At 42.8% G+C, this 25739-nt stretch overlaps 2 protein-coding genes across 23 annotated transcripts in view; one reads left to right on the top strand and one right to left on the bottom strand.

Annotated features, from left to right (window-relative positions):
* The window catches only part of C4H4orf47 (chromosome 4 C4orf47 homolog), a 29985-nt gene extending 6868 nt beyond the window's left edge, over window positions 1-23117 (bottom strand). Inside the window, exons 1-9 of one of the 6 annotated variants that reach the window (XM_043513617.1) lie at window positions 22980-23101; window positions 22579-22662; window positions 21709-21872; window positions 19523-19742; window positions 8593-8730; window positions 8433-8508; window positions 6747-6926; window positions 4724-4896; window positions 1915-2737 (exon numbers count right to left, since the gene is read on the bottom strand). In XM_043513617.1, the coding sequence (XP_043369552.1) occupies window positions 2692-2737; window positions 4724-4896; window positions 6747-6926; window positions 8433-8508; window positions 8593-8730; window positions 19523-19742; window positions 21709-21805 (930 nt within the window). In that variant the 5' untranslated portion in view covers window positions 21806-21872; window positions 22579-22662; window positions 22980-23101 and the 3' untranslated portion in view covers window positions 1915-2691. Of the gene's footprint in view, window positions 1-1914; window positions 2738-4723; window positions 4897-6746; window positions 6927-8432; window positions 8509-8592; window positions 8731-19522; window positions 19743-21708; window positions 21873-22578; window positions 22663-22890 lie in introns of those variants that run through there. The other 5 variants (XM_043513616.1, XM_043513615.1, XM_043513614.1 and 2 more) reach the window with 5 other exon arrangements.
* A 165-nt stretch (window positions 23118-23282) lies between these two features.
* The window catches only part of UFSP2 (UFM1 specific peptidase 2), a 29287-nt gene continuing 26830 nt past the window's right edge, over window positions 23283-25739 (top strand). For 6 of the 17 annotated variants that reach the window (XR_006280988.1, XM_043513600.1, XM_043513598.1 and 3 more), the window contains exon 1: window positions 23710-23916. Coding sequence is in view for 10 of the 17 variants with exons in the window: in XM_043513600.1 (XP_043369535.1) it covers window positions 23853-23916 (64 nt within the window). In the remaining 7 variants the exon portion in view is untranslated. Of the gene's footprint in view, window positions 23424-23482; window positions 23917-24164; window positions 24240-25739 lie in introns of those variants that run through there. The other 11 variants (XM_043513604.1, XM_038400737.2, XM_038400736.2 and 8 more) reach the window with 5 other exon arrangements.

The raw sequence follows: 25739 nt of genomic DNA, 5'->3' as shown, positions 1-25739 counted from the left end.
TCCTGTGGGGTGTACAGGTGACTGGCTCTGTCTTTAATGGGAGGGAGCAGAGAAAATGACATTATTATTACTATGCATTTGTATTACTGTGACATCTTATGTCTTCTCCATACTAAATAGTTAATGGAGCACAATTTAAAGGCAGCTTCTGAGGAAATCCTGCATTCTACCAGAGAAAGTACCACGAAGCTAGTAAAAGACAAGCTACAAACTTTTTATTTGTATAATAAACAGTAGTATCCAGAGGCTCTAACCAGAAGTGGGCCCCATTATGGTAGGCAATCAGGAATAACCCCATTGTGCTAGGCACAACACAGACACATAGGAACACACATTTCCTGCCCCAATCAACTTATAGTATAAGGGGAAAGGCAGTAGCTCCTATGAGAAGCATGTTTCAGAGTAGCAGCTGTGTTAGTCTGTATTCGCAAAAAGAAAAGGAGTACTTGAGGCACCTTAGAGACTAACAAATTTATTTGAGCATAAGCTTTCGTGAGCTACAGCTCACTTCATCGGATGCATTTTCACCGAATGCATCCGATGAAGTGAGCTGTAGCTCACGAAAGCTTATGCTCAAATAAATGTGTTAGTCTCTAAGGTGCCACAAGTACTCCTTTTCTTTATGAGAAGCATGTGAGCTTGGCCCACATTCTTGACAGCTGTGAAAATCTCTACTAACAAAGTTCAATCAATTTTTTTAAAATTAAGCTTTAAAAGTTTTAATTAAATCTCCAGTGTTTCCAATTTGTTAGAGAATGGAAAGATTGCTGGAATATGAAAGAAGCTAGAAGAGGAAGAGTTACAAAAAGATAAGATGTACATGGATGTAAAGAAAAACTATAGTGCTATTTCAGTCAGCTGCACTACATCTGTAATCAAGGAGTCAAGTTTTAGAACTCCAGTCAAGAAGACAGAGTACAGTTTGCTCTGCTACCTAGCGATCTTGAAATTAGAGCAGTGCTACTCAAAGTGGTGGTCCGCGGACAGGCACGCATTGGCTGCCGGTCTGTGTGCACATTGGAAAAAAAATTGCCAGTCCCCCACATCAGATAGCTTGAGAAGCACTGATCTAGAGAGTTCAGCAATGATGAATGCATCCAAATGATTGGCCATATATCTTTCTGATATTTCCTATGAAGATGACACCAAAACGTCAAAGGACAGCACTATCACTAATACCTGTTCAATAATATAAAACTTTTAAATTAAAAAAGAAATGAACCATGCTTGATGTCTGTGGACTTGGAAAACACCAAAACTGCCATATAAATTAAAATATATAAATACTAGTAGGCCCTGTCCCACAGTGACTTTTCTCAGGCAAAGCCTCTATTGATCTCAATGGTTATTTTGCCTAAGTAAGGACTGAAAGACCTGGCCAATACTTTACTTTTCATTTTCATACTAATAAATGTTGAAAAACGTCATGTTCAGTCTCAATTTTATTTACTTTTTTTTTTTTGGCTATTACTCAGTGAATAACAAAGTGGTAGGATAGCCCCAGAATCCTTTTGGTATTAAAATGAGTCTCCTAATACATGTTAACATAAAAACATTATCTTTGTGTAACAATTTTGTATATCTAAATGTTCAAGTTGGATACTTTGTGGATTTTTGTAATAATTTAGCTTTGATACACCAAAAAACTGTCCTGAAGACCTGGGAGCTTATAGAGACAAGGTGGGTGAGGAAATAATATTTTATTGGACCAACTTCTGTTGGTGAGAGAGACAAGCTTTCTGTGTGTTCGAAAGCATGTCTCTTTCACCAGCAGAAGTTGGTCCAATAAAAAATATTACATCACTCGTTTTGTCTCTCTTATAGCCTGGGACTAACATGGCTCGAGCTACACTTTATTGGACCTTATCCCAATTCCAGGTGAATTATGTTAAGAGGGGATTAAAGTTTGTGTTTGTGGTCTCAGGTTATAAGAAACTGATTTTTTAAGACAATAGATTTTTTCAGTTTTTTCCCCTTCATGGAAGTGAAGCCAAACTGACCTTAAGAAAGATTACAGCACCTTATGCTGTCAAGAGGCAGAGAGAGGAGCACTGTGAAGTGGAGCTGAATGGAGGTCGTGGCCATGTTTGCTATGACAGGTTATGGCCTCAGTCCATTTTGTAAACAATGGGAGATGGTGTCTATTTTGAGAAGGCCATCTTAACAGAAGGCATAATCTTTTGAAGAAGACAATCCAAATACAGTAATGTGTTTTGGCTTGGTTCAGATGAACATCAATCTTTATTGTTTCTAAAGGGAAACCATACCTTTACTTTGCACAATATTTTATCTCTGGTTAATAAATACTGATCATCTCAGAAGAGGTAATTGCTGTTTATTGATGCCACCATCGTAACATTTATATAAAAACTTAAAATCTAAAATACTTTTTGGTGTGTATGTTCGAAATATAAATCTCTCCAACAATACACATAAACTATAAAATTTGTATCAATATAGTTTAATTTCACAGTTTAAACAAATATAATTTGTACATAATTTATGTACTTATTTTGTTTACATATTTATAAACTATAGTCTCAAATAGGATACAATTAAAATCTGGGTTTGCCTTATTTGACTGAATTCTATCTTCCACAAAAGTTTTATTTACTTCAAATGCCCTTTAATCATTTAATTGTTATAGTTTACAAAGTCCAAGAAGTGTATTCTTTATCCCACTGTTCAAAGCTAATATATCAAGTGTGTAGTCTTGTAGTTCATTACATTTAGTGATCTGAAATTTAAGTGAAACAAAGCTTCCATTAGATGTGCCAATCACAAGTATATTAGATCTAAAGACAACTTTTGCTAAAACAAAACAAACTGTGGCTCCAGTCCTGCAGCAGGATCCATAAGCATGGATCCCTGCACCTATGGAAAGTCCCACTGATTTCAATAGGGCTCTGCACGAATGCAGGAATCCATGCTAGCAAATTCAGTTGTAGGATCATGGTCTAAATATCAGAGCATTAGCTTTTCAGGGAAAAAACAAAGACTTGTAAAGCAATGTGAAAGGAAATATTGTGACAAAACATTGCTCATTGCATTTCTTAATGTTTATGAGCTATGATTTTCATAGAATAAGTTTGGTATCACCGTTATCTCCCAAAACTCAAGAGAAGTAATAGTATGAGAAGATAAATTAAACTGCGTTCTTTAGATTTCTTTAGGATGGAATACATGGGAGATAGTTTGAAATACTATATTCCATTTCTCTCCCTAATGCTTATGTCAGATTTAATAGTTCTGTCTATTATTTTCAACAAGCCCATCCTGACTGCATCTGGCATCAGTCAATGGCACTTTACTACCAGTTACCCATCTTTAAAGTTTAAGGCCTAGTCTAAACACGTTTTTTGTTCCAGAATAACTATTTCAAATAGGGGTGTAACTTTTTACTGAAATAGTTATATTGGTAGAACCTCTAGTGTGGACACAGTTATACTAGTACAAAGGTGCCTTATAACATCTTACCTTATGGAAAGGGGATTAAGATATACTGGTATAGGACACCTTTATCTAGTATAACTGCATCCACACTGGGAAAAGGATGTGTACCACTTTAAAACAGTACAACTTTTGTGTGTAGATAGGCCTTAGTTTCAATAATTAATAAAGGTATATGTGGAGCATCAAACATTCTGGTTTAGTCTTATCGGTATAAATAAAAACTTAAAACTGGCTCTGCAACGCAACAGGGCTGCTCACCTACAGCATCTGGGCATGGTGGGAAAAGGAGGGCAATTAGAAGAGCAGTTGGTGGCAGACATGATGGGGAAGAATATTATATACTTTCAACTTGAAGATTAAAAAAAAAATCTAAATCACAAATGTGAAACACATTCCTATGTGTCAAATTTTCAAGAGTGTGCAGCTAACCTGGAGTTCCCCTAAAATATTTCGCACTACACAGGTGTGCATGCAAAAATCATAGTTGCATATGTAGTTAATTGATCTGTATGCAAATATTAGGTGTCTGCTCTTGAAAATGTTTTGCTACAAGAATCTAAAGAAAACAATCTAATTTTTTATTTACTGTGAATTCTTGAGTTTTGACAAATGAGGACTGAGACCAAATATATTCTAAATATAAACAACATAACACAAGAACTTTAAGAAATGGACTGTATATAAACCTATACTAAAAGAATGTTAATGTTGCAAAGTAAAGCACTCAGAAATTAGCAACAGAGTCCCAATTTAAATACCATGCTCCAGGCTGTACTGGCTTTGATTAGCCATTATTACAGGTTTTATGTTTCAGAATAGCAGCCGTGTTAGTCTGTATTCATAAACATAAACATAAACACAGGTTTTATGTTGGCCACCAGAGGGAGCCAATTTTATTTCACATATACAATAGAAACAAAAAAGTCTGTTTTATTTTTAATAAAGATATGTTCCTGGTTCTCTGTACATTGTAGCAAGGGCAGAGGATGTCAGAATCAGAACAGAGCAGGTCAATGATATCATATCATACAGCTTCTTAAGGTCAACAGGTACATAATTTCATTTTAAATTAATCAGAATATACAAAAGAAGAGGAACAAATTCTGAAAGTTATTTCATCTATACATGTCTTATCCTTTTGTCATTAACTAATTGTTCACAAGGAAAAGAAACACTACTGACTTTTATTTACTTTTTAATGTATTTAAAAAATTCTTGCTATTTTATAAACTATAAATATGAAATATCAAAGTAAATGTAAAATGCTTACCTTATGACATTTAAAGCCATTATACTTGTAGAGGGCCTGCTTTTTGATCCAGGGGGAGGATGAAAAATCCGTCCTTCTTTATTAGTTGTGATGGGCTGAGAATATTTAACCACATAGGGCTCAGCAGAATGGGAAGGATAAGAATCAAATGTTCCTGCTTTCATGCCTCCTGCCTGGAAAAGAAAAGGAAAGTTTCAAAATGCTAATTTACAGTATAATTGCTTAAACTGTATTTTTCCATGCCGTAATCCAGAACACAGCATGGCAAATCACATCATATTATGTACATATCAGAAAACTACATACCACATGTGTTTAAAGTCAACAGGAAACTGTTAAGAAAATTTAAATAATTACATTGGTGAATACTTGATTGGACAAATTATTTTCTATATATCCTGGATTATGAGGAAAGAATTTTAAAAATATAAAGGGGATTGTAAAAAAAAAATTAAAATGTAGGGTTTTATTGTGGCAAAAACAGAACCAATAAAGATCACCACTGGTTCCCATCAGTACAGCTCCAATGGTGGAACCAACAGTGATACCATATGGCAGGATTCAAGCATTATTATCAGCATGTTGCCTAACCATACCCAGAGCACTAGACAATATGGTTGTAGACGCACCACTGGCTAGTCTTTACCAGCTCTCCCATTAGAACAGCAGTGAGAAGGGTGAGGAAGGGGTGGTACCACCTGCATCCTGGTGCTCTCAGATCTGGGGGCGCTGCACAATTCTGAGTCCTTCAGAGGAGTGCTAGGTGGAGGAGTTATCTTATTTTATTCCTACTGTTATGAACGGGGTGAAACCTTGTTAACAGTGAGTTAAAACCTCATTCATATTGATAGGTGTGAACTCACCCTTCAATTAACATAACTGTAAGCATAAACCCCCATCCAACACAAAAGGCATGTTTGAACCTGCCCAGGAGCTTTTGGCTGAGTATTGTTTGAGTAGAAGGTGTGTGTGAAGCGCGAACACATAGAAATTTAGGACACACAAGAACACAGAGAGAGGGAAAGGCAAGAAAGCCAAGCAGGAGCCTATAAGCACAGCATGACTCTAGAACAAGCTAGAGAATGAGCTTTGGGTCTGGGGTGGGCTGGGGACTGTAAGCTAAGAAACTGTTCCTTTTGTTCTTGATTCTTTCTGCGTTCAGAGACACAGGATTTTGTTCATTCCTTGTAAATAAACAAGAGTGTATCAAGGAAAATGCCAGACTCCATCAATTTATACTTCCAACTGGAACGTCCCCAGGGCCTCGAACTCTGACTAGCTGCTCTGGTCGAACACGGGCAACTTTACATATAAATTTGATTAACTAAATTTTAATAATTGCTCTGTGTTGATTTTAAAGATAAGCCTTTTTCAAGGTATTTAGAACATGGTTAAATGACAAAGTGACTCACCAGCCAGTGAACCACCTTGTGGCTTGGTGCAGCACTGTCAGGGTTTTCTTCTCTCTAACCTTGCTGACCCCACCATTCAGATCTGCTAGTGCCCTCCTTATTCTGGTGACTTAGCCCTCCAGCCAGATCACTTTTTAGCCTCCCACTTTTGGGGGTGGGTCAGAGTTCAGTCTAATAACAGTACAACTCTAGGCCCATTGGGCCTTACAAGCCTTGTCAAGGGGCTTCACCAGGATTTCATTGATTGTCCATAGGGGAACACAATCCCAACCTCTACCCCTGGGTTTCTGTCCAGGACTCCTGTAGCAGGCAGTTAAGTTCTCCTTCTTCCCAGGTGCGCATCTTAGAGGGAACTATCGCGGACCACCTGAATGGAGTTCACCATCCACAAGTGGTCCGCGGACCACAGTTTGAGACTTTCTCGTCTAGTTATTACGTAGTCCTGTCTTGAGTGAAAAGGAATAGACTAGATAACCTATTGAGGTCCCTTCCAATTCTACTCTTCTACGATTTTTGTCTTCTATAAAATATGATTTAAACTTTCTACAAGAACATCACCAAATATTTTGATTTTCACTTTTTGCTACAGTACTTAAAAAGAGCAGACTCACCTTTTTAGCAGGAGAACTTGGTTTAAAGGGATGTGCAACTGGCTTTTCTGGGATTGGTTTCTTAGCTGGTGCCAAAGGTTTATCATCATGATATGGATTTATGTCAAAATACTCCCGAGGATAGAGATTTAACTTGAAAGGCCCTCCTTTAACCAAACGCAGATGGTCTTCATGCACCTTCTGTAAAATAAGTAGTTTTAAAGGTATTACCTTGGGCATTTTTACCTCAGATTATTCTGAAAAGAAAAAAATAAAAAGAGATTTAAATTCAATCTTGAAAAAAAAACAAACTTACTTTTAACAATTTTGTAATGTAATTTCCTCTGCCAAAGTTAATCCTGGCTTCCACATATACCTTAGGCACAACATAATGCATAACGAAACAATCCATTGAGAACAATAAATGCTAGGAAACTATGACACACTTAAAGAAGAATTTAAGGACTTCTTAAAATAAGTAAATTAAAAAACTCTTTAAGATCTCAAATTAATTAAAGGACACATGGTACATGTATGGACTTTAACATTACAAATACAGTACAACCTTGCTAATTCATGCTAATTATGGGGAGCAAATTTTTACTGCTTAATGAATAAGAAACAAATGTTGCCCTCCTTCGGAGGACAGAGGTACCTGTGGCAATCAAAACAATGTGCTTCTACTGCATAAGGAGAAGGCAGGATTTGGGAGTTATACACTTGGTGGTACACCTTTTTTTAATTTAAATTTAGAGCTTGCAAGATGTGCCAGATTGACAACCCTGGAGAATTAGGTCCTTTATTTATCCTCCAGCTTCACCACAATGACCGGCTATGGGTCGACTTGTAGAGACCAACCACCTCTAAGACCGAGAGAATACTTCATTCTCTAAGTCCATTCTGTCCCTGATATTTCTCTTTTGTGTTTTATTTGAAGAGCTGAACAGAGAACTTGCGTGGATGCCACCACAGTGTGGTGAAACCCCTCCCGTGCCCCAACCTGCTGCCCTGAGCCCCCTGCCGCATCCAAACTGCCTCCCTCTTAGTTAACTGGCATTTTTCACTTACTGGCACCCCCATTCCCCCAATATGCTGGATAAAACAGCTTTTACTGTATTTTTCCCCTCAAAATCTCAGTTTAACTCCAAAAAGATATTAGTTTGTGGTAAAAATATAAAGCTCAAAAATACTTATTCCTATGGCAAAAAAGCCCTCTTTCAGCTATCATTGTTCCCCATATATGATGAAAATATACAATATTAGTGAGATTGATACATATAAATATAAATATAGCAGCCTTCTCATATTTACTAAGTTATTTAGTGAAATACAGATGATATGCTCTATGTTTGTATAGCCCCTAATAAAATAGAGTCCTAGTCCATGACTGGGGTTCCTAGGAGCTACCACAATACAACTAAAAATACATAAATAAATAAATAAATAAAAATTAATTTGGGTCTCTCTCTCTCTCTCTAATTCAATACTTTGGGTCAAATCCTTAGCCCACTGCACAGCCCAAGCAATAGGACTCTGTGCTGTGGTGATTAAGAGGGAAAGGAATAATATATTTAACAAAAAAGGCATTTTATCTGCAGTCCACTTGGTAAATAAATAAATACTGGTTGCTTTAAGCTAAAAGAAAAACCACAGGAAAGGTAAACTGTTTGCAAATAGTGATTAAATAAAGTTACTGAATAGTTTTACCTTTGCATTCATTTTTCCGATTTCATACACCTCACTTGAGTGTGGATACTGTTTACCTATGGTAAGATTTGGATATCTGTGTAAAGAAAATTAGTAATGGTGACTTCAAAGTTCAGCATTTAATGAAATGCTATTCAGGATATTATACTGAATGTTCTACCCATATCCAGTTCCTTTCTTTCCAGGATTTGTATAAAGATTCTTTCCAGGAGGAGCATATGCTATTTTCCCTCTTAGTTGTGCACTGAAGAATGGATATGGACCACCTATAGTTCCATAATAAGTACCCACTCCGCATCTGAAATATAAAATAAACACATAATACAATAATTATTGTTAGTAATAATAAATTAATAATTAGTACCCATTCAGTGCTCTATAGTTTCAAGATTCTGAAAAACAAGCAACTAACATTTTTGGAGTAAACATACAAAAGTTGAGGTTCTGTTCATTCTGCATGTACAACAACGATCCTATGCACAGTGTGGTAGAGGCACACAATGGGAGTAGATGGGGACAGAGTTAAAGTTTTGGGGCACCTTAGTTGTGCATGTCCACACTCGTCAATGTTTGGCTTGTGGTTTGTTTGCTTTACATTTTCTTTTAACATGTTCCTGCTTTTCACTGTTCCTGTTTTTATGTCAACATTATATTAAGGATATTTTTAGATATTTACAACCTTAACTATATTTTACCAACATTTTTTGTATTGAATTTTCTACTGTATGTTTTCCCAACACTTCTTAAGAATGAAGATGTACTCTCAGGCCCAGGTAGCCAGGGTCTTCAGAGGAATTTCCTGATATGGGGCTTAGGATCTCTGAAAAGGAATTAGCTTCAACTATACATGTCCCCAATATGCATTTTATCAAAGAGCATGCAGGCTCTTACACATATTTTATAACAGCCGACATCAGCCATGTAAACATATGAAAACAAATATTAATATATAAAACTTCCATCAGTGCCCCCCAAACTAGTGAAAGGCATTGTTAATCATCAAAGGCAATGGCAAACAAATTTGGGATTTTGCTATTATAGAAGACAAAAGTTGGAAGAACTTCAAAAAAGTGATAATAGAATCATAGAATATCAGAGTTGGAAGGGACTTCAGGAGGTCAACTAGTCCAATCCCCTGCTCAAAGCAGGACCAATCCCCAACTAAATCATCCCAGCCAGGGCTTTGTCAAGCCACGCCTCAAAAACCTCTAAGGAAGGAGATACCACCACGTCCCTAGGTAACCCATTCCAGTACTTCACCACCCTCCTAGTGAAAACGTTTTTCCTAACATCCAACCTAAACCTCCCCCATTTCAACCTGAGACCATTACTCCTTGTTCTGTCATCTGCTACCACTGAGAACAGTCTAGATCCATCCTCTTTGGAACCTCCTTTCAAGTAGTTGAAAGCAGCTATCAAATCCCCCCTCAGTCTTCTCTTTTGCAGACTAACTAATCCCAGTTCCCTCAGCCTCTCCTCATAACTCATGTGCTCCAGCCCCCTAATCATTTCTGTTGCCCTCTGCTGGATCTTTCCAATTTTTCCATATCCTTCTTGTAGTGTGGGGCCCAAAACTAGACATAGTACTCCAGATGAGGCCTCACCAATACCGAATAGAGGGGAATGATCACGTCCCTCAATCTGCCGGCAATGCTCCTACTTATACAGCCCAAAATGCTGTTAGCCTTATTGGCAACAAGGCACACTGTTGACTCATATCCAGCTTCTCATCCACTGTAACCCCTAGGTCCTTATCTGCAGAACTGCTGCTTAGCCACTCGGTCCCTAGTCTGTAGCAGTGCATGGGATTCTTCCATCCTAAGTGCAGTATTCTGCACTTGTCCTTGTTGAACCTCATCAGATTTCTTTTAGTCCAATCCTCTAATTTGTCTAGGTCCCTCTGTAGCCTATCCCTATCCTCCAGCATATCTACCACTCCTCCCAGTTTAGTGCCATCTGCAAACTTGCTGAGGGTGCAATCCACGCCATCCTCCAGATCATTAATGAAGATATTGAACAAAACCGGCCCCAGGACCGACCCTTGGGGCTCTCCGCTTGAAACCGACTGCCAACTAGACATGGAGCCATTGATCACTACCTGTTGAGCCCGATGATCTAGCCAGCTTTCTATCCACCTTATAGTCCATTCATCCAGCCCAAACTTCCTTAACTTGCTGGCAAGAATACTGTGGGAGACCGTATCAAAAGCTTTGCTAAAGTCAAGGAATAACATGTCCACTGTTTTCCCCTCATCCATACAGCCAGTTATCTCATCACAGAAGGTAATTAAGTTTGTCAGGCATGACTTGCCCTTGGTGAATCCATGCTGACTGTTCCTGATCACTTTCCTCTCTCGAAGTGCTTCAAAACTGATTCCTTGAGGACCTGCTCCATAATTTTTCCAGGGACTGAGATGAGGCTGACTGGCGTGTAGTTCCCCGGATCCTGCTTTTTCCCTTTTTTAAAGATGGGCACTACATTAACCTTTTTCCAATCATCCCGGACCTCCCCCAATCGCCATAAGTTTTCAAAGATAACGGCCAATGGCTCTGCAATCACATCTGCCAACTCCTTTAGCACCCTCGGATGCAGTGCATCTGGCCCCATGGACTTGTGCTCGTCCAGCTTTTCTAAATAGTCCTGGACCCTTCTTTCTCCGCAGAGGGCTGGTCACCTCCTCCACATACTGTGCTGCCCAGTGCAGTAGTCTGGGAGCTGACCTTGTTCATGAAGACAGAAGCAAAAAAGCATTGAGTACATTAGCTTTTTCCACATCCTCTGTCACTAGGTTGCCTCCCTCATTCAGTAAGGGGCCCACACTCTCCTTGACTTTCTTCTTGTTGCTAACATACCTGAAGAAACCCTTCTTGTTATTTTTAACATCTCTTTCTAGCTGCAACTCCAAGTGTGATTTGGCCTTCCTGATTTCACTCCTGCATGTCTGAGCAATATTTTTATACTCTTCCCTGGCCATTTGTCCAATCTTCCACTTCTTATAAGCTTCTTTTCTGTGTTTAAGATCAGCAAGGATTTCACGGCTAAGCCAAGCCGGTCGCCTGCCATATTTACTATTCTTTCTACACATCCGGATGGTTTGTCCCTGCAACCTCAATAAGGATTCTTTAAAATACAGCCAGCTCTCCTGGACTCCTTTCCCCCTCATGTTATTCTCCCAGGGGATCCTGCCCATCAGTTCCCTGAGGGAGTCAAAGTCTGCTTTTCTGAAGTCCAGGGTCCGTATTCTGCTGCTCTCCTTTCTTCCTTGTGTCAGGATCCTGAACTCAACCATCTCATGGTCACTGCCTCTCAGATTCCCATCCACTTTTGCTTCCCCTTCTAATTGTGAGCAGCAGGTCAAGAAGAGCTCTGCCCCTAGTTGGTTTCTCCAACACTTGCAACAGGAAATTGTCCCCTACACTTTCCAAAAACTTCCTGGATTGCCTGTGCACTGCTGTATTGCTCTCCCAGCAGATATCGGAGTGACTGAAGTCTCCCATGAGAACCAGGGCCTGTGATCTAATAACTTCTGTTAGTTGCCTGAAAAAAGCCTCATCCAACTCATCCCCCTGGTCTGGTGGTCTATAGCAGACTCCCACTACGACATCACCCTTGTTGCTCACCCTTCTAACTTAATCCAGAGACTCTTAGGTTTTTCTGCAGTTTCATACTGGAGCTCTGAGCAGTCATACTGCTCTCTTATGTACAATGCAACTCCCCCACCTTTTCTGCCCTGCCTGTCCTTCCTGAACAGTTTTTTATCCATCCATGACAGTACTCCAGTCATGTGAATTATCCCATGATAGTTATTCCAATCACGTCATAATTCCTTGACTGTGCCAGGACTTCCAGTTCTCCCTGCTTGTTTTCCAGGCTTCTTGCATTTGTGTATAGGCACTTAAGATAACTCCCTGATTGTCCTGCTTTCTCAGTATGAAGAAATTGCTTTCTCAGTATCTCCCTCTTATGCTCTCCTTCTCGTACTTCCTTCTGGTATCCCACTTCCCTACTTACCTCAGGGCTTTGGTCTCCTTCCCCCAGTGAACCTAGTTTAAAGCCCTCCTCACTAGATTAGCCAGCTTACTTGCGAAGATGCTCTTCCCTCTCTTCGTTAAGTGGAGCCCATCTCTGCCTCGCAATCCTTCTTGGAACACCATCCCATGGTCAAAGAATCCAAAGCCTTCTCTCCGACACCACCTTCGTAGCCATTCGTTGACTTCCACGATTCAACGGCCTCTACCTGGGCCTTTTCCTTCCACAGGGAGGATGGACGAGAACACCATTTGCATCTCAAACTCCTTTATCCTTCTTCCCAGAGCCATGTAGTGTGCAGTGATCTGCTCAAGGTCATTCTCGGCAGAATCATTGGAGCCCACATGGAGAAGCAGAAAGAGGTGTCGATCTGAGGGCTTGATGAATCTTGGCAGTCTCTCCGTCACACCGTGAATCCTAGCTCCTGGCAAGCAGCACTCTTCTCGGTTTTCCCAGTCGGGGATAAATAGCTCATTTTCCTAACTACAATTATAAGACCCATTTTCAGTTGTTTATAACTTTGCCAAACTTTAAACATTCAGAATGACATTTTCCATGTCAAGTGTCTCTTTGAAGCTGATTTTTTTCTGTACCATTTCAGCCAAAATGGTTGTGTCATTTTGGAGAATGAGGCTAGAGAAAGATAAATTGTTTTGATAAATAGCCCATTTTCCTAACTACAATTTCTTTAAAAATACTTTAAAACAAATTAATTTTAAATTTAGGGAGGAAAAAAATCGTTTTGCCACAGTAAAAAAAGTCTGGCTACCTTTTCTTTGAAATGCTCTGATGCCCCCATGCTTTAGAGCAGTGGTTCTCAACCAGGGATACGCGTACCCCTGGGAGTATGCAGAGGTCTTCCAGGGGGCACATCAACTCATCTAGATATTTGCCTAGTTTTACCACAGGCTACATGAAAAGAAGTCAGTACAAACTAAAATTTCATACATATAATTACTTGTTTATACTGCTTTATATACTATATCAGTGATTCTCAAAATGGGAGTTGTGATTTATTTCATAATTATATGGTAAAAATAAGAAAGTAAGCAATTTTTCAGCAATAATGTGCTGTGACACTTTTCTATTTTTATGTCTGATTTTGTAAGTAGTTTATAAGTGAGGTGAAACTTGGGTCTGTAAGACAAATCAGCTTCCTGAAAGGTTGAGAACCACTGCTTTAGAGCAGGGACTTGAAATTTGACAAAGGGTGGCTTTTGTGTCAGGAATGGACATTTGGTTATCCCTATAAAAATAGAGTTGAATTTGGTCAAATTACAAACCTTTAAAAAAACTACAATTTGCAAATGCTCGGTGAGACTAGCTAAAGATAAACAGCTAAAATCTACAAAGATTCCATCCTCCCTGAGCGTACTCAGCCTCTCATATCTCCTAGTGCTGGCCAGACTGCACATGCACCATCCCCACAGAGCGATTGAGCATGCTCCAGCCCAGAACTACAGGAATTCAGAAAGATTTTCCCTGTAACAGCTGCTCCTAGTTGCTCCAGGCTGGGATGGGGTTGTGCACTGCAACTGAGAGCAGAGGCAGTCTCTCCTCAGCTCTGGATCACCCCGCTGCTGGCACCCAGACAGCATGGCGGGGGAACCTATCTGATTCTAATGCATGGAGGAGAAAATCCAGGCCAGGAGGGATGGGAAGTAATAGATTAGAGCAAGAAGACTGGTGAGACTGGAGGTGGAGGGGGAGAAACAGTGACAGGGAGTTGGAGGGAGAGGCTGGGACTGGTTGTGCAAGGAGACTGGGACTGGGGGCATAGGAAATGCTTGGGCAAGGAGACTGGGAGCTAGTGGGGAAGTAGAGGCTGTGACTGGAAGCTAGTAAGGGAACAGAAGAAAATTGGAAGCCCGTTGGCTGGGGAGTGGAGAACACTGAAATGAGATGAGGAATTGGGGGGGAGGGAGGGAGGAACTGGGACTGGCTGGGTAGAGAAGATGAGAAAAGCAGCCAGGGAGGGAACGTGGGGGGAGACTGAGATTGGATGAGGACCTCAGAGAAGGAGACTGGGACAGTAAGGTAGTGGGAGGGGGAAGAGGAGAGATCAAATCAGATGAGGAGCTGGGCGTGGTGGGGACTGGAACTGTCTGGGCAAGGAAACTGGGGACCAGAGCCATCCATAGGGTATGGCACATCGGGGTGACTGTCCCGGGCCCCGTGCTTTGGAAGGTCCCGTGCTTCCTGAGGAGGTGGGCGGGGAGGTGAGGCAGGAGTCGGTGGTGGGGAGTGAGGAGGAGCCCCCCTACCAATGTCCCCCTGCCCCCAGCGCTTCCTGCAGGCCCTGCTGATCAGTGCGTCCCCCTCCCTCCCAGTGCCTACTGCTGATGAGCTGTTTTGTGGCATTTGGACTGTGCACTGTGGAGGCGGGAAGAGGAGTGAGGGTGCAGCATGCTCAGGGGAGAGGGCAGAATTGGACAGGGAAGAGACAGGGTGGAACGGGGTGGGGCCTTGAGAGAAGGGGTGGAGTGGGGGCAGGGCCTGCACAGAGCCAGGGGGGGATAGAAACTGGGTGCCTATGTCCCAGGCCCTTCACCCCCCTAGAGATGGCCCTGCTGCGGACAAGGAGTTGGGGTGGGAGTGGTGGAATTAGGACTGGCTGGGCAAGCAGATTGGAATAGCTGTGGGGAGGGGGAGAGACTGGAAGTCTGGAGGAAGACTGGGACTTGGAGAGCAAACTGAGAGAAGAGCAGAACTCTCTGGGCAGGGAGACTGGGACTGGAATGAGAAACCTCAAGAGTGGAGACTGGGGCTGGAAAGGCAAGGAGCATGGGACTGGGACAAGGAGGCAGGGATGAGGAAGAGACAGGACTGGGACTAGGACAGGTTCAATGGGATGGAGAGGAAGAGATCAAGATTGGGAGAAACAGGCAGAGAATCGTCTGTGCCTATTGGAGCACACTCCCTTCCAGAACCCGGAATGAAACCCAAGACTCCTCTGCTGTCAACAAATATCCATGAAACCCACTGACAAAAAGTTTATCTTATCTCCCTCTAGCTCAAGTGGCAGATATCTGTGTGTTGGAACTAAAGGTTCCATGCCTGCTGAGGAACCATATGGGTCAATGTGATGCCACATGATGGAATTTTAGTTTTGCGGTTTGCTTTTTTAAAACTTTCCAGAGACAATCACTAATTATGTGTTTCTCATTTTCTGGGTTCCCAATCTGAAGCCCTGGCATCTTATTTGGAGAAGTGCTGAGCCCTCACAACTGCAACTGAATTCAGTGAGAGCTGTGCTTGAATATATAAAGTATATATATTGCTAGCACCTAATTTTTCAGAGTCCTTAATTGTGTAAAATTGGGCAACCAAAATTAGTAAATATTTTTTACCTTAATCTCTCGTCGCCTCTACTTCCCCTCACCTCATATGGGTTTTGTGAAGTTAATTTCATTAATGTAGGTGAAGCACTTGGATACTATAGTGATAAGCACCCAAGACAAACTCATGAGTAAATTAATAATTCTGTCTTCAATAGTATGCAGTAAATAAGGCCTAGGACACACGCTGAACAATGAGGAGAAAACAAAATATCAAATTGCTGTTCGTTAAGTGAGCAACATCCATCTTGTGCTCTAAATGAGGCAGGGGTCACGTGGAAAAATAATGTGATTATGTAACCACTGTACCCCAATGCCTATGTACAAGAGGGCCAAATTAAGGTAGCACAGGCAACCTTCCATTGACTTCAGCGGACTTGAGCTCGGGGCTAGGTATGCATGGCAATTAAACCCTATTGGGTGGGGGTGGTTTCTATAGAAAATATTGCAGAGGTAATAGAAGTGTCTGAGTGAGTGGGTCTCCCTTAACTATAGTGGGATAGCACTCGCCTACCCATTCTCTGCCCACCAAAGGTAGCACAGGCATATACACATCAGCTCCTACATCCCCATTATGGCTGCTCAACTGTCAGTGAGATTCCCCCTTTATGGGTCAACTGTACAGGATCCTAGAAGCACCTGATTTCCAGCCTCTCTAGTGGAGGGGCTATGGTGTGAGACTGATCTACTTTGCACTGGGGAAAGAGGATTGGACTCAGAACTCAGTGGAGAAAGGGACATAAAGATGGCTTAAAATCACCTTTGTACACAAATAACAGAGTACAGCTTAGACACAGGCCAGGATCTGGGCCTTCTAATTCATTGTGATGCAGTCCATGGTAGATGAAAGGGGCCAGTTCCTGGATATTTATGATGAATGACCAAAGTGTATGATGAACAGATTTTCAAGCATACTGAAATGTGCAGGAAAAGAAAATAAGGTACACTGTTCCCACTAGACACCATAGCCATTAACAGAATCTCAGCCCAGATGACTCTTGGTTGAAGAAGCCCCATTTGCTCTCTAAACCTTCTTACATCTGGGGGATACTTTTTAGCAATCTTCCATTTGAAAAAAAATGGGAAAATCCAACTACAGACGAGTGAAATTAAAGCCCTACTTAGATGGCCAAATTCTGGCTGCCTATGTGCTTAAGTATGCATCAATAAAATAGCATATACACGCATGGTATTTCTAGAGCATGTGGCAGAAAATGACCAATCCTGACTCCTCAAAAAAAATGAACAAGAGGCTACTCTCCCAAGCTTTTCACAACCCAAGCCACAGAGAGATGACTGGACATAGCCAATAACCGGTTTGTGTAGTGCAGTGGTCACCAACCGGTCGATCGCGATCGACTGGTCGATCCTAGAGGATCCCCCAGTCGATCACGATCTCCTGTAGCACAATTGGGCTGCCACTAAGACTCCCTGCCTGCCTCAGCCCCACGCCGCTCCCAGATACAGCATGGCCCCGGGGGTGGGGGTGGCAGAGGTCTCCCTCCACGCTCTGCTCCTGCCTGCAAACACTGCCCCTGCATCTCCCATTGGCCAGGAATGGGGAGCTGTGACGAATGGGAGCTGCAGGGGCGGTGCTTGCAGAGAGTGGCAGTGTGCAGACCCACGTTCTGCTTGCCCCCTCCCCAGGGACCGCAGGGGTGTGTTGGTCCCTTCGGGGAGTGGCGTGGGGTAGGCAGAGAGCCTGCCTTAGCAGCAGCTATGCAGCACCGCCAACCGGGAGCTGCCAAAGGTAAGTACTGCCTGGCAGGAGCCCCCTCCCAGAGCGAGCACCCCCACCACCTCCTGCAATCCAACACTCTGCCCCAGTCCGGAGCCCCCTCCTGCACCCAAACTCCCTCCCAGAGCTTGCACCTCTCTTCCTGCACCTAATGCCCTGCCCCAGGCTCATCCCTCCCACATTGCGAACCCCTTGGCCCCAGTCCAGAGCCCGCATCCCCTCCCAAACCCCAACCCTCCGCCCCAGCCCGGTGAAAGTGAGTGAGGGTGGGGGAGAGAGAGTGATGGAGAGAGGGTGGGATGGAGTGAGTGGGACAGAGTAGATCCTGGGTTGCCTTTACATTGAAAAAGCGATCTTGGGCATTAAATGGTTAGAGACAACTGGCGTAGTGAGTACTGCAGAAGCCACCAGAACACTGGCAAAGCAGCATTGTATACATACATGTATATATGTATATATGTATGCATACATGTATATATGTAGCTAGGCTTTATATTTTTATATATAGTTAGTAAACATGGTTATTTAGAATCCAACTGTGTCCATGTGCTCATATTATTCATGTTGTATAGAGTGCAAAGACATGATAATTTGGATATTATTCCGTATGCATTCCTTGACTTTTGAATATCCCCTGCAAACAGCTCACCCTCAAAGATTATCCCTACTCCTAGTAAGAAGAGAGTGGTGTAGGGTCTTTGTGAGGCACGAAGTCATCTATATATTATGGATAAGGCTACAATTTTTTCATGGAGGTTGTGGAAGCCAGCCCCATCAACTGGGGCGGGGCCGCAGCTCCTGGCCGCATTGGGCAATGGGGTCCCCCCACAGCTCCCTGCCTCTGTGGGTGGCGCCCTCCCCGCTCCCAACTGCCACAGGCAGCAGGGCCGCAGTTGCAAGTCACCCGGGAGCTCTGAGCCACTGAGGGCAGCAGGGGCCCCCAGAGCTTGAAGCAGCCCCCACAGCTGCCCAATATCTGCAGGTGGTGTGGGGACCCTGCAGCTGAGCTCTCCGTTTTGTCAGGGATGTTTTTAGTAAAAGTCAAGGACAGATCACGGGCTTCTGTGAATTTTTCTTTATTGCCTGTGACCTGTCCGTGACTTTTACTAAAAATATCTGTTACAAAATCTTAGCCTTAATTATGGACACATATACATTAGAGTGTATACAGGATAAGTGTACATTTGGGGACACAGAAGCAGAGTGGGGACATTATGCCTGATTGTAAATACCTGCCAGAGTCAGGCCCATAGTTTTTAATATCCCTTTAAGACAATCCGTGTGTTTTAATAAATGGATTGGACATCTTACATTTCTTTCAATATAACAGACTTTTCCCCCTACTTGCCTGTATTTTTATTAAAAAGCCCCAAAAGCAGGAAAACTGCTCAGCCCAATAACAGATACATGAATTCTTGCTTTAACTGTAATTATGTGAAGCTACCATTTTGTTTTTGTCTCTGTTCAGACAGATAAATATTTTCCATCAAAACGTCAAACGCACTGCAGGCTATTTATGTCTCTGTATCCTCTGACCAACTCAGTCATAGAGGTGTCATCCCAGGCTGTTTTCAATGGGTAGTGCTTTTATCCCGGTAGTGCCCATTTATCTCCAGCACTGTGGACTGATCATGCTATAATATTAGGCATTATAAAAACTCCAAGGTAATGGCACTCTGGCAATGGAAATAGAGAAATTCAGGATAGCGGATTTTGTTAGTTCCATTTCCCATGATGCAGTACTCTTAGCTTCACACAATAGTCTGCTAGAGATCTTTAATGTCTCTTTAAGTTTATGTTGGTTATCAGGTGTATGGACTATGGCAGTACTGTGTTTTAACACTGCTTCTTTATCACATGTTGTACATATCTTCTCATAAAAACAAAACCATACTCTTGTTAACAATTAACTTTTATAAGAAAATTTGTGACAAATTATTTTTGATGCAGCACACACACACACGGAAGCCTTTTCCAACACTTACGGCAGTTTGACTCCATTGCTTGGAAGGAAAGCTTTGCCCATATTTTTCTTTGACTCTGCCAATCTATATCGCCTCCTTAGTTGCACAGGGTTTGAGTAGGCTTCACCTTCGAAAACCCTCACAAACTGAGGCTCAAAGTAACCTGCCTGAAGAGCTGACAGCATTTTGGTACCCCCAGGTAACATTTGTTTGTTCTTGCTTGCAGCTTCATTGAAAGGGCCTTTAAAACAAGTAAGCATTGTAAATATTCACTTAACTCTACAGATTCTCTTAATTTAAATTTAGAAATTAAAAATGAAGACTGGGTATGAATGGTTCAAAGGGGCTGATAATGCAATACAGAACCTTTCACCTGTAAGTCACAGGTGGTAGTGACTGACTGCTGATACTATATGGCAACTGTTCAGTAACCTAATATATGAAAAATAAATTGTTTGACTCAGTCAAGTTTCTAGTGGCATGCACCCATAACACAAAAATACCATTGCAATTAGCACCTTTTGGAGGGAGGCCATAACTATTCTGCACTAACATCTAGCATTATCTAGAAGAGGAAGGTATAACAGGATCCAATGGCTGGAAGTTGAAACTAGACAAATTCAGACTGGAAATAAGGCGTGATATTTTAAGTGAGAACAATTTACCAGTGGAACAATTTACCAAGGGTCATTATGGATTCTCCATCACTGATCATTTTAAAATCAAAATTGGATGTTTTGCTAAAAGATCTGCTCTAGGAATTATTTTTGGGGAAGTTCTATGGCCTATGTTACACAGGAGATCAGACAAGATTATCACAATGTCCCTTCTGGCCTTGGAATCTATGAACATCACTTCACAAAGGCTGACTCTTACTGAGGGTCAAACTCTGTCATCCTGGACTCATCGTGAGTAATACCACGAGTAGTTCCAATGAACAAGAGTGAGGATGAAAGAATCCAGCCCTAAGTAATAAATAAATAAATCTCCTATGCACATGGTTCAAGTACAAGCAAAGAAATAAAAGATTACCACTAAATTTAAAGTACTGAAAACATAATCTTACAACAGAAATGCCAGTTGGAGCAGCCACACAGAAAAAACTACCTTTTCTCAGCATCAGCATGTCAGGAGAAGATAAGGCTTTCCATAATGCCAGTTCAGTTTTAACATTACAAATGTAAACAAAGATAACCAAGGAGCAAAACTGTGGAGCAATTTACTGTTGGATTAAGTCATCATATTAATGCTGTTCTGCAGTTGAGTCTCTTAGCAGAATATTCAAAATAATGAAGATAATTTGCATATTGACTGGCAAAGAAAATTAGTGTCCCATTTTTTGTTTTCTTTCAGTACAATTGGGAAACAGTTTAAAAGGACCTAATTTCTTAAAATTATTCATTTAAAAGAAATAATTAAATGCTATACATATCCTATAGAGTAATCTACTTTACCTGGTTTGTCAGGGGTTTCATAAATTTTAATTGGTCACCTGTTAACCTAATTTTACATAATTTATCTACATTTCTCAAGAGTCACAGCTATTAATTTAAAATTTGAGTCACAAGGACATTATACATTTTAAAAAATGCTGCCCTCATTTGGGACGTGCAAATGCTGGAGGGCTACACAATCTGTGAGTTGACATTTCCAAGGGAAAGAATGCCCAATGTGGAAAGCCAAAAGAATATGTACTATCGCAAAAGTCTAAAAGTAAATCCATTTGCAATGTCTTTGCATGGAACAGCTAGAATGTGCTACCATCACTTATATCCCATGGTGTGATGAGAAGAAACCCCTGGAAATCTCCACAATTATGGTAGAGAAGAGGGATGAGTCACTGGAGGTGACACCTACTCCTCACCAGCTGGTAGGTAAAGACCAGTAATTTCAATAGTATATTTTATCTGTAACTTGGACAACAAAATGCAGCATATATATATTTTTATTAATCTTAATACATAAAACTCAGCTAAACTGAAAAATATTTACCTTTTTATGCCGTCCCTTTTTGCATTTATTGTGACATATTAAGCAGACCTCTACTAAAAATGGATTATGCCACACTGAGCAAAGATAGAGAGCTTTTTGGCTACTAAAAAAACCCATATGTCTCTACAAAGACCAATAGAAAACAGTGAGTCAGTAGAAAGACAGATTAGACAACTGTTGGAAATATCCTTATTGCTAAAATGAAATGTACTTACGCATATAGTGTGTGACATATTTATCTCCAATGGTAATATACTCCATTTCACTGAAGAGACCAATCCTCTCCATGTCAGATTTTCCTTCTCCAGGCATGGTTGATTCTGTGTGACACTTCACTACACTAGAAAATGTAGATGTTTTCTTATGCTCACTTCTTTTACTGCAAAGCCATACAAATAGAGTTACAGTCAAAGTCTGCAACAAGTTTAAGCATTTAAAATAAAATGTACCATTATGGTGCTGAGATTCTTTGGTTCAAAAGTATTAGCACTCAATTCCTTTAAGTTTCTGTTGTACTCAGCATGTAACACTATCTATAAAGTAGGACATAACTGGGGTGGTGATGGTGAGAAGAGGACTGAACTAGACCATGTGGGAGAGAGCCAGCATTAACACGTCCTTTAAAAAAACCAAAATTTAAAACCATTATGAGACAGATATGGCCCACATTCATCTGTGGTGTAACTGGGTTCAACTCTTATTAAAATCTCTGGATCAGAATTTGGTAACGAGTACCCTTAAAATATTGAGATCAGGGATCTGAGTAGTGCAGATCATTGGTAAGGATATGCAGGATAGCATCTTCTTTTGCTTTCTGGATTACCTTCAGCTGTGCTTTGTAGTCATCCTTGGTTAACAATAGACAGGAGATGTGAAGGAGTTTTGGGATCCCTATTGTGGTAACCTAAATCCTGATCCTGAGAAGTGCTGACCAGCTACAATTCCCACTGACTTCAAAAATGTAAATGATTGAGGTCAATGGTAGCTATGGGTGCTCAGCTCTTCTCAGGATCAGTCCCCTAATCAGCATACAAAGAGACTATTGAGCACTGCATTAAGAATATATGGTGTATAATATATTTTACCTGCCTCTCAGGGATGTTGAGCAACTTAATGTATTAATATTTGTAAAGCTTTTTGGATGGAAGATGTTGCAGAAGTGCAATGTACTGTTAAGAAAGTAAAAACTGGTTTTAAATGATGATTTAACCACCAGTTACATACAAACACACAAATATAACTGCATCGGTTTACATACACGTAAATATATTTTTGTAACTATAATTACAGCAGCGTATGACTAATCAATGCATAAATATCGTTACAGCATCAATTATTGCATATATTTGCAGGATTAAACAATTTGCATGAAATCTTCCTTTACAGCAACGACTGACTGTTAATTGCAGTGGTTGAGGTGAGCCGCACAGAGAGGGAATAATCTGCAGCACACGCTTTAAGGAGGATGTCTGGACTGATTTCTCACTCATCTCACACCAGCCTCGCCAGGTGCGTTGCAGAGGGTCAGCGGCAGCCCCCTCCTCTCTGCATCCCCAGGCGGCGGGCAGCAGCTTCTGAGAGGTACAGAACTCCACCCAGAACTCTTTGTTGATGCAGTTGCTCTGGATTCGGGGAAGTCCAACGCATGAACAGCATTTCAGTGTTGTCCGCCCCCTCTGTCGAGTCCCGTTGGTATAGTCCAGAGGCTGCGCGCGCCGCGCATCCGCGCTGCACCTTGGGCATTGTAGTCCCCTCTTGTCAGCGCCTTCGGTCACATGACCTGCCCTGGCGTTCTCGGCCTGCCGCCTTTCTGTTGCTGGAGTGACACGTCAAACATTACGGCGCGGGCAAGGGAACCGGCCTGTTCCAACCCCCCATCGGGGTGGGGGAGAGGCGCGTGCGGACTATGAGTACGGTGCTGACAGACGTGGTGAGTCCGCGCCGCTGGGGTGGCTAAAACAGCGGGTCAGGGCGCTTCTGCCGTGCGGAGGGGGGGGCAGCCGGCCCGGTGCATGCTGGGAGCTTCTCTCCCACGTGGGGCGTTCACTGTCGAATTCTTGTCCCCTCGGGTCTAACGGTGCCCGCCCCCGTCCCGACCCCTTCTCGAGGGGCCGCTGCTCGGAGTGACCCTTGTGCCGCTACATCGCCGGCCCGTCGCCACGTCCGCGCGGGCGTCTCCACCCCCCGCCGCCCGCCTCCCCTGCTGGGGTCCCGCGTCTCCGCTCCCGCCTTGGTTCAGCGCCAGGCTCCTGCCCGCCCCTTGGGCAGGCGCGCGGGGCCTTGGTCGCCCTGTGTCCCCGCCTGGTGCCGCCTGCGGGTGAGCCTGGGCCTGGGGAGAAATGTAGGGCCCGAGTAAATCATGTTCCCTGGGGCCCCTCCCAGCATGACACAGAGATTGGCCTCCCCGCTGCCAGCCCTGGAGGGAGGGGACTGTGGGGAACCAAGTCCCAGGGAGGTGGGGAGGTGATTTGGGGAGGGGCACGTGGAGCCTGTGGCTGAGCTGGGAATTCACCTAGGTCTCCTGAGTCCCAGTCCAGTGCCCTACCAGCTAAACCAGGTGTTGTGCCAAGCAACCTCTGTAATCCGCTTCTCAAAAGCCACTTATTTTCCAGTGTTCTCCTCCAGATATGAGCTTCCTTATTATGTTGTAACCATCTAATTTACCCCTCAGTCCTGCATGGAGCGCCACATGGTCAGACGTGTTCAGAAACCTATGTGAAGCTTTACAGGAACAAGGTCTTATGCTGTAAGCTCCTCAAGACAGAGATTTTGTCATATGACATGTTTGAAAGTGCCTTACACACTTGGTAGCATATAAATGTGTGTCGTTGACTCCGCTGTTGAAATAAATTGTGCTACTTAAAGGTCAAATTTTGGTGGTTTTTTTTTAAGGATTTTTTAAATGACCACCAATATAAAGTTACATCTAAACTACATGTTCATTATCAAGAAGTTTACTTTATTGGGCAGGTCCATTGCTTCATAGAAAGACTGGAAGCTTTAAAGCAGGGGTGGGGAACCTATGGCTTGTGGGCCAGATGTGGCACTGCTTCATTTCATCCGGCCTGTGGCAAGTCTTTGCACTGTGGGCCAAAAGCCCTGAGCCTCAGCGCCCCCTTGCAGGGCTGGAGCTGTGAGCGCCAGCTCACCCCGCTGCGGAGGGGAAGCTAGGGTTGGCTCCAGCTCCTGGAAGTGACCAGCACGTCCTTGCGGCCTTTAGGAGCAGGGGCAATCAGGGAAGCTCTGTGTGCTGCCCCTGCCCCCAGCGCTGGCTCTGCAGCTCACATTGTCCAGGAGCTGCAGGCGTGGGCAGCACGCACCATGCAGAGTCCTTGGCCCCTCCACCTAGGGGCCAGACATGGTGACTGCTTCCAGGAGCAGCACGGAGTCAGGGCAGACTGGGAGCCTGCCTCTGCCCCGCTGCACTGCCAACTGGGAGCTGCCTGAGGTAAGCACCACCTGGCTGGAGCCCCCAATCCGAACCCCTGCCCCAAGTCAGAACCCCCTCTGCACCCCAACCCTCTGCCCCAGCCCTGAGCCCCCTCCCACACCCAAACTCCCTCCTGGAGCCTGCACCGAACTTCCTTCTGCACCCCAGCCCTGAGCCCGCTCCCACGCTCCAAACCCTTTGGCCCCAGCCCTGAGTCCTCTCCTGCACTCCAAATCACTCATCCCCACAGCCCACCCCCCCCAGTCGATGGCCCCTGATAGAAAAATGGGTCCCCACCATTGCTTTAAAGCTTAACTACATGTTGATACTGCTTAAAGTGCAAGTGGTTGTGACATTCAGATAAATGTTCATGACATTCATGCAAGTGGTAAATGACATTCAGATAAATTCAGATACATTTCCCATGTCACGTTATCTTTCTATAGTTTGTTTCGTCTTGTGTTTCTATTTAGGATGTTTTTAATGGAAGTCAAATATGTGTTATATGTGGAATTGAATTAAAACAATCAAAATACAGGGCTAGCTTTGAACCCGGAAGTCTCCCACGCTTTGTCACCAAAGAGAGATGTGGTGATAGTTCTCTATTTCCAAATGGTCTTACTTTGGCTACTCTTTGCAGTTCTTTAGGAGCAGCTAACTGGCAGATCCCCTTCTGTATGTTCACTGAGTCCTCATGAGTCCAGAGGTTTTGAGTTCTTCCTTATTAGTTGCTGAGACTGTGGCTTCCCTTCCAAAAATGAACAGTTGAAGAAGGTAGTAGAGGGGAAATTTCCTGTTAGCTGCCACAGTGTCCCA

The sequence above is a fragment of the Dermochelys coriacea genome, chromosome 4, assembly GCF_009764565.3.
Source record: "Dermochelys coriacea isolate rDerCor1 chromosome 4, rDerCor1.pri.v4, whole genome shotgun sequence".
NCBI classification, from domain to species: Eukaryota; Metazoa; Chordata; order Testudines; family Dermochelyidae; genus Dermochelys; species Dermochelys coriacea.
The sequence above is the reverse complement of the archived record's forward strand: the minus strand, read 5'-3'. Positions and strand labels throughout refer to the sequence as shown.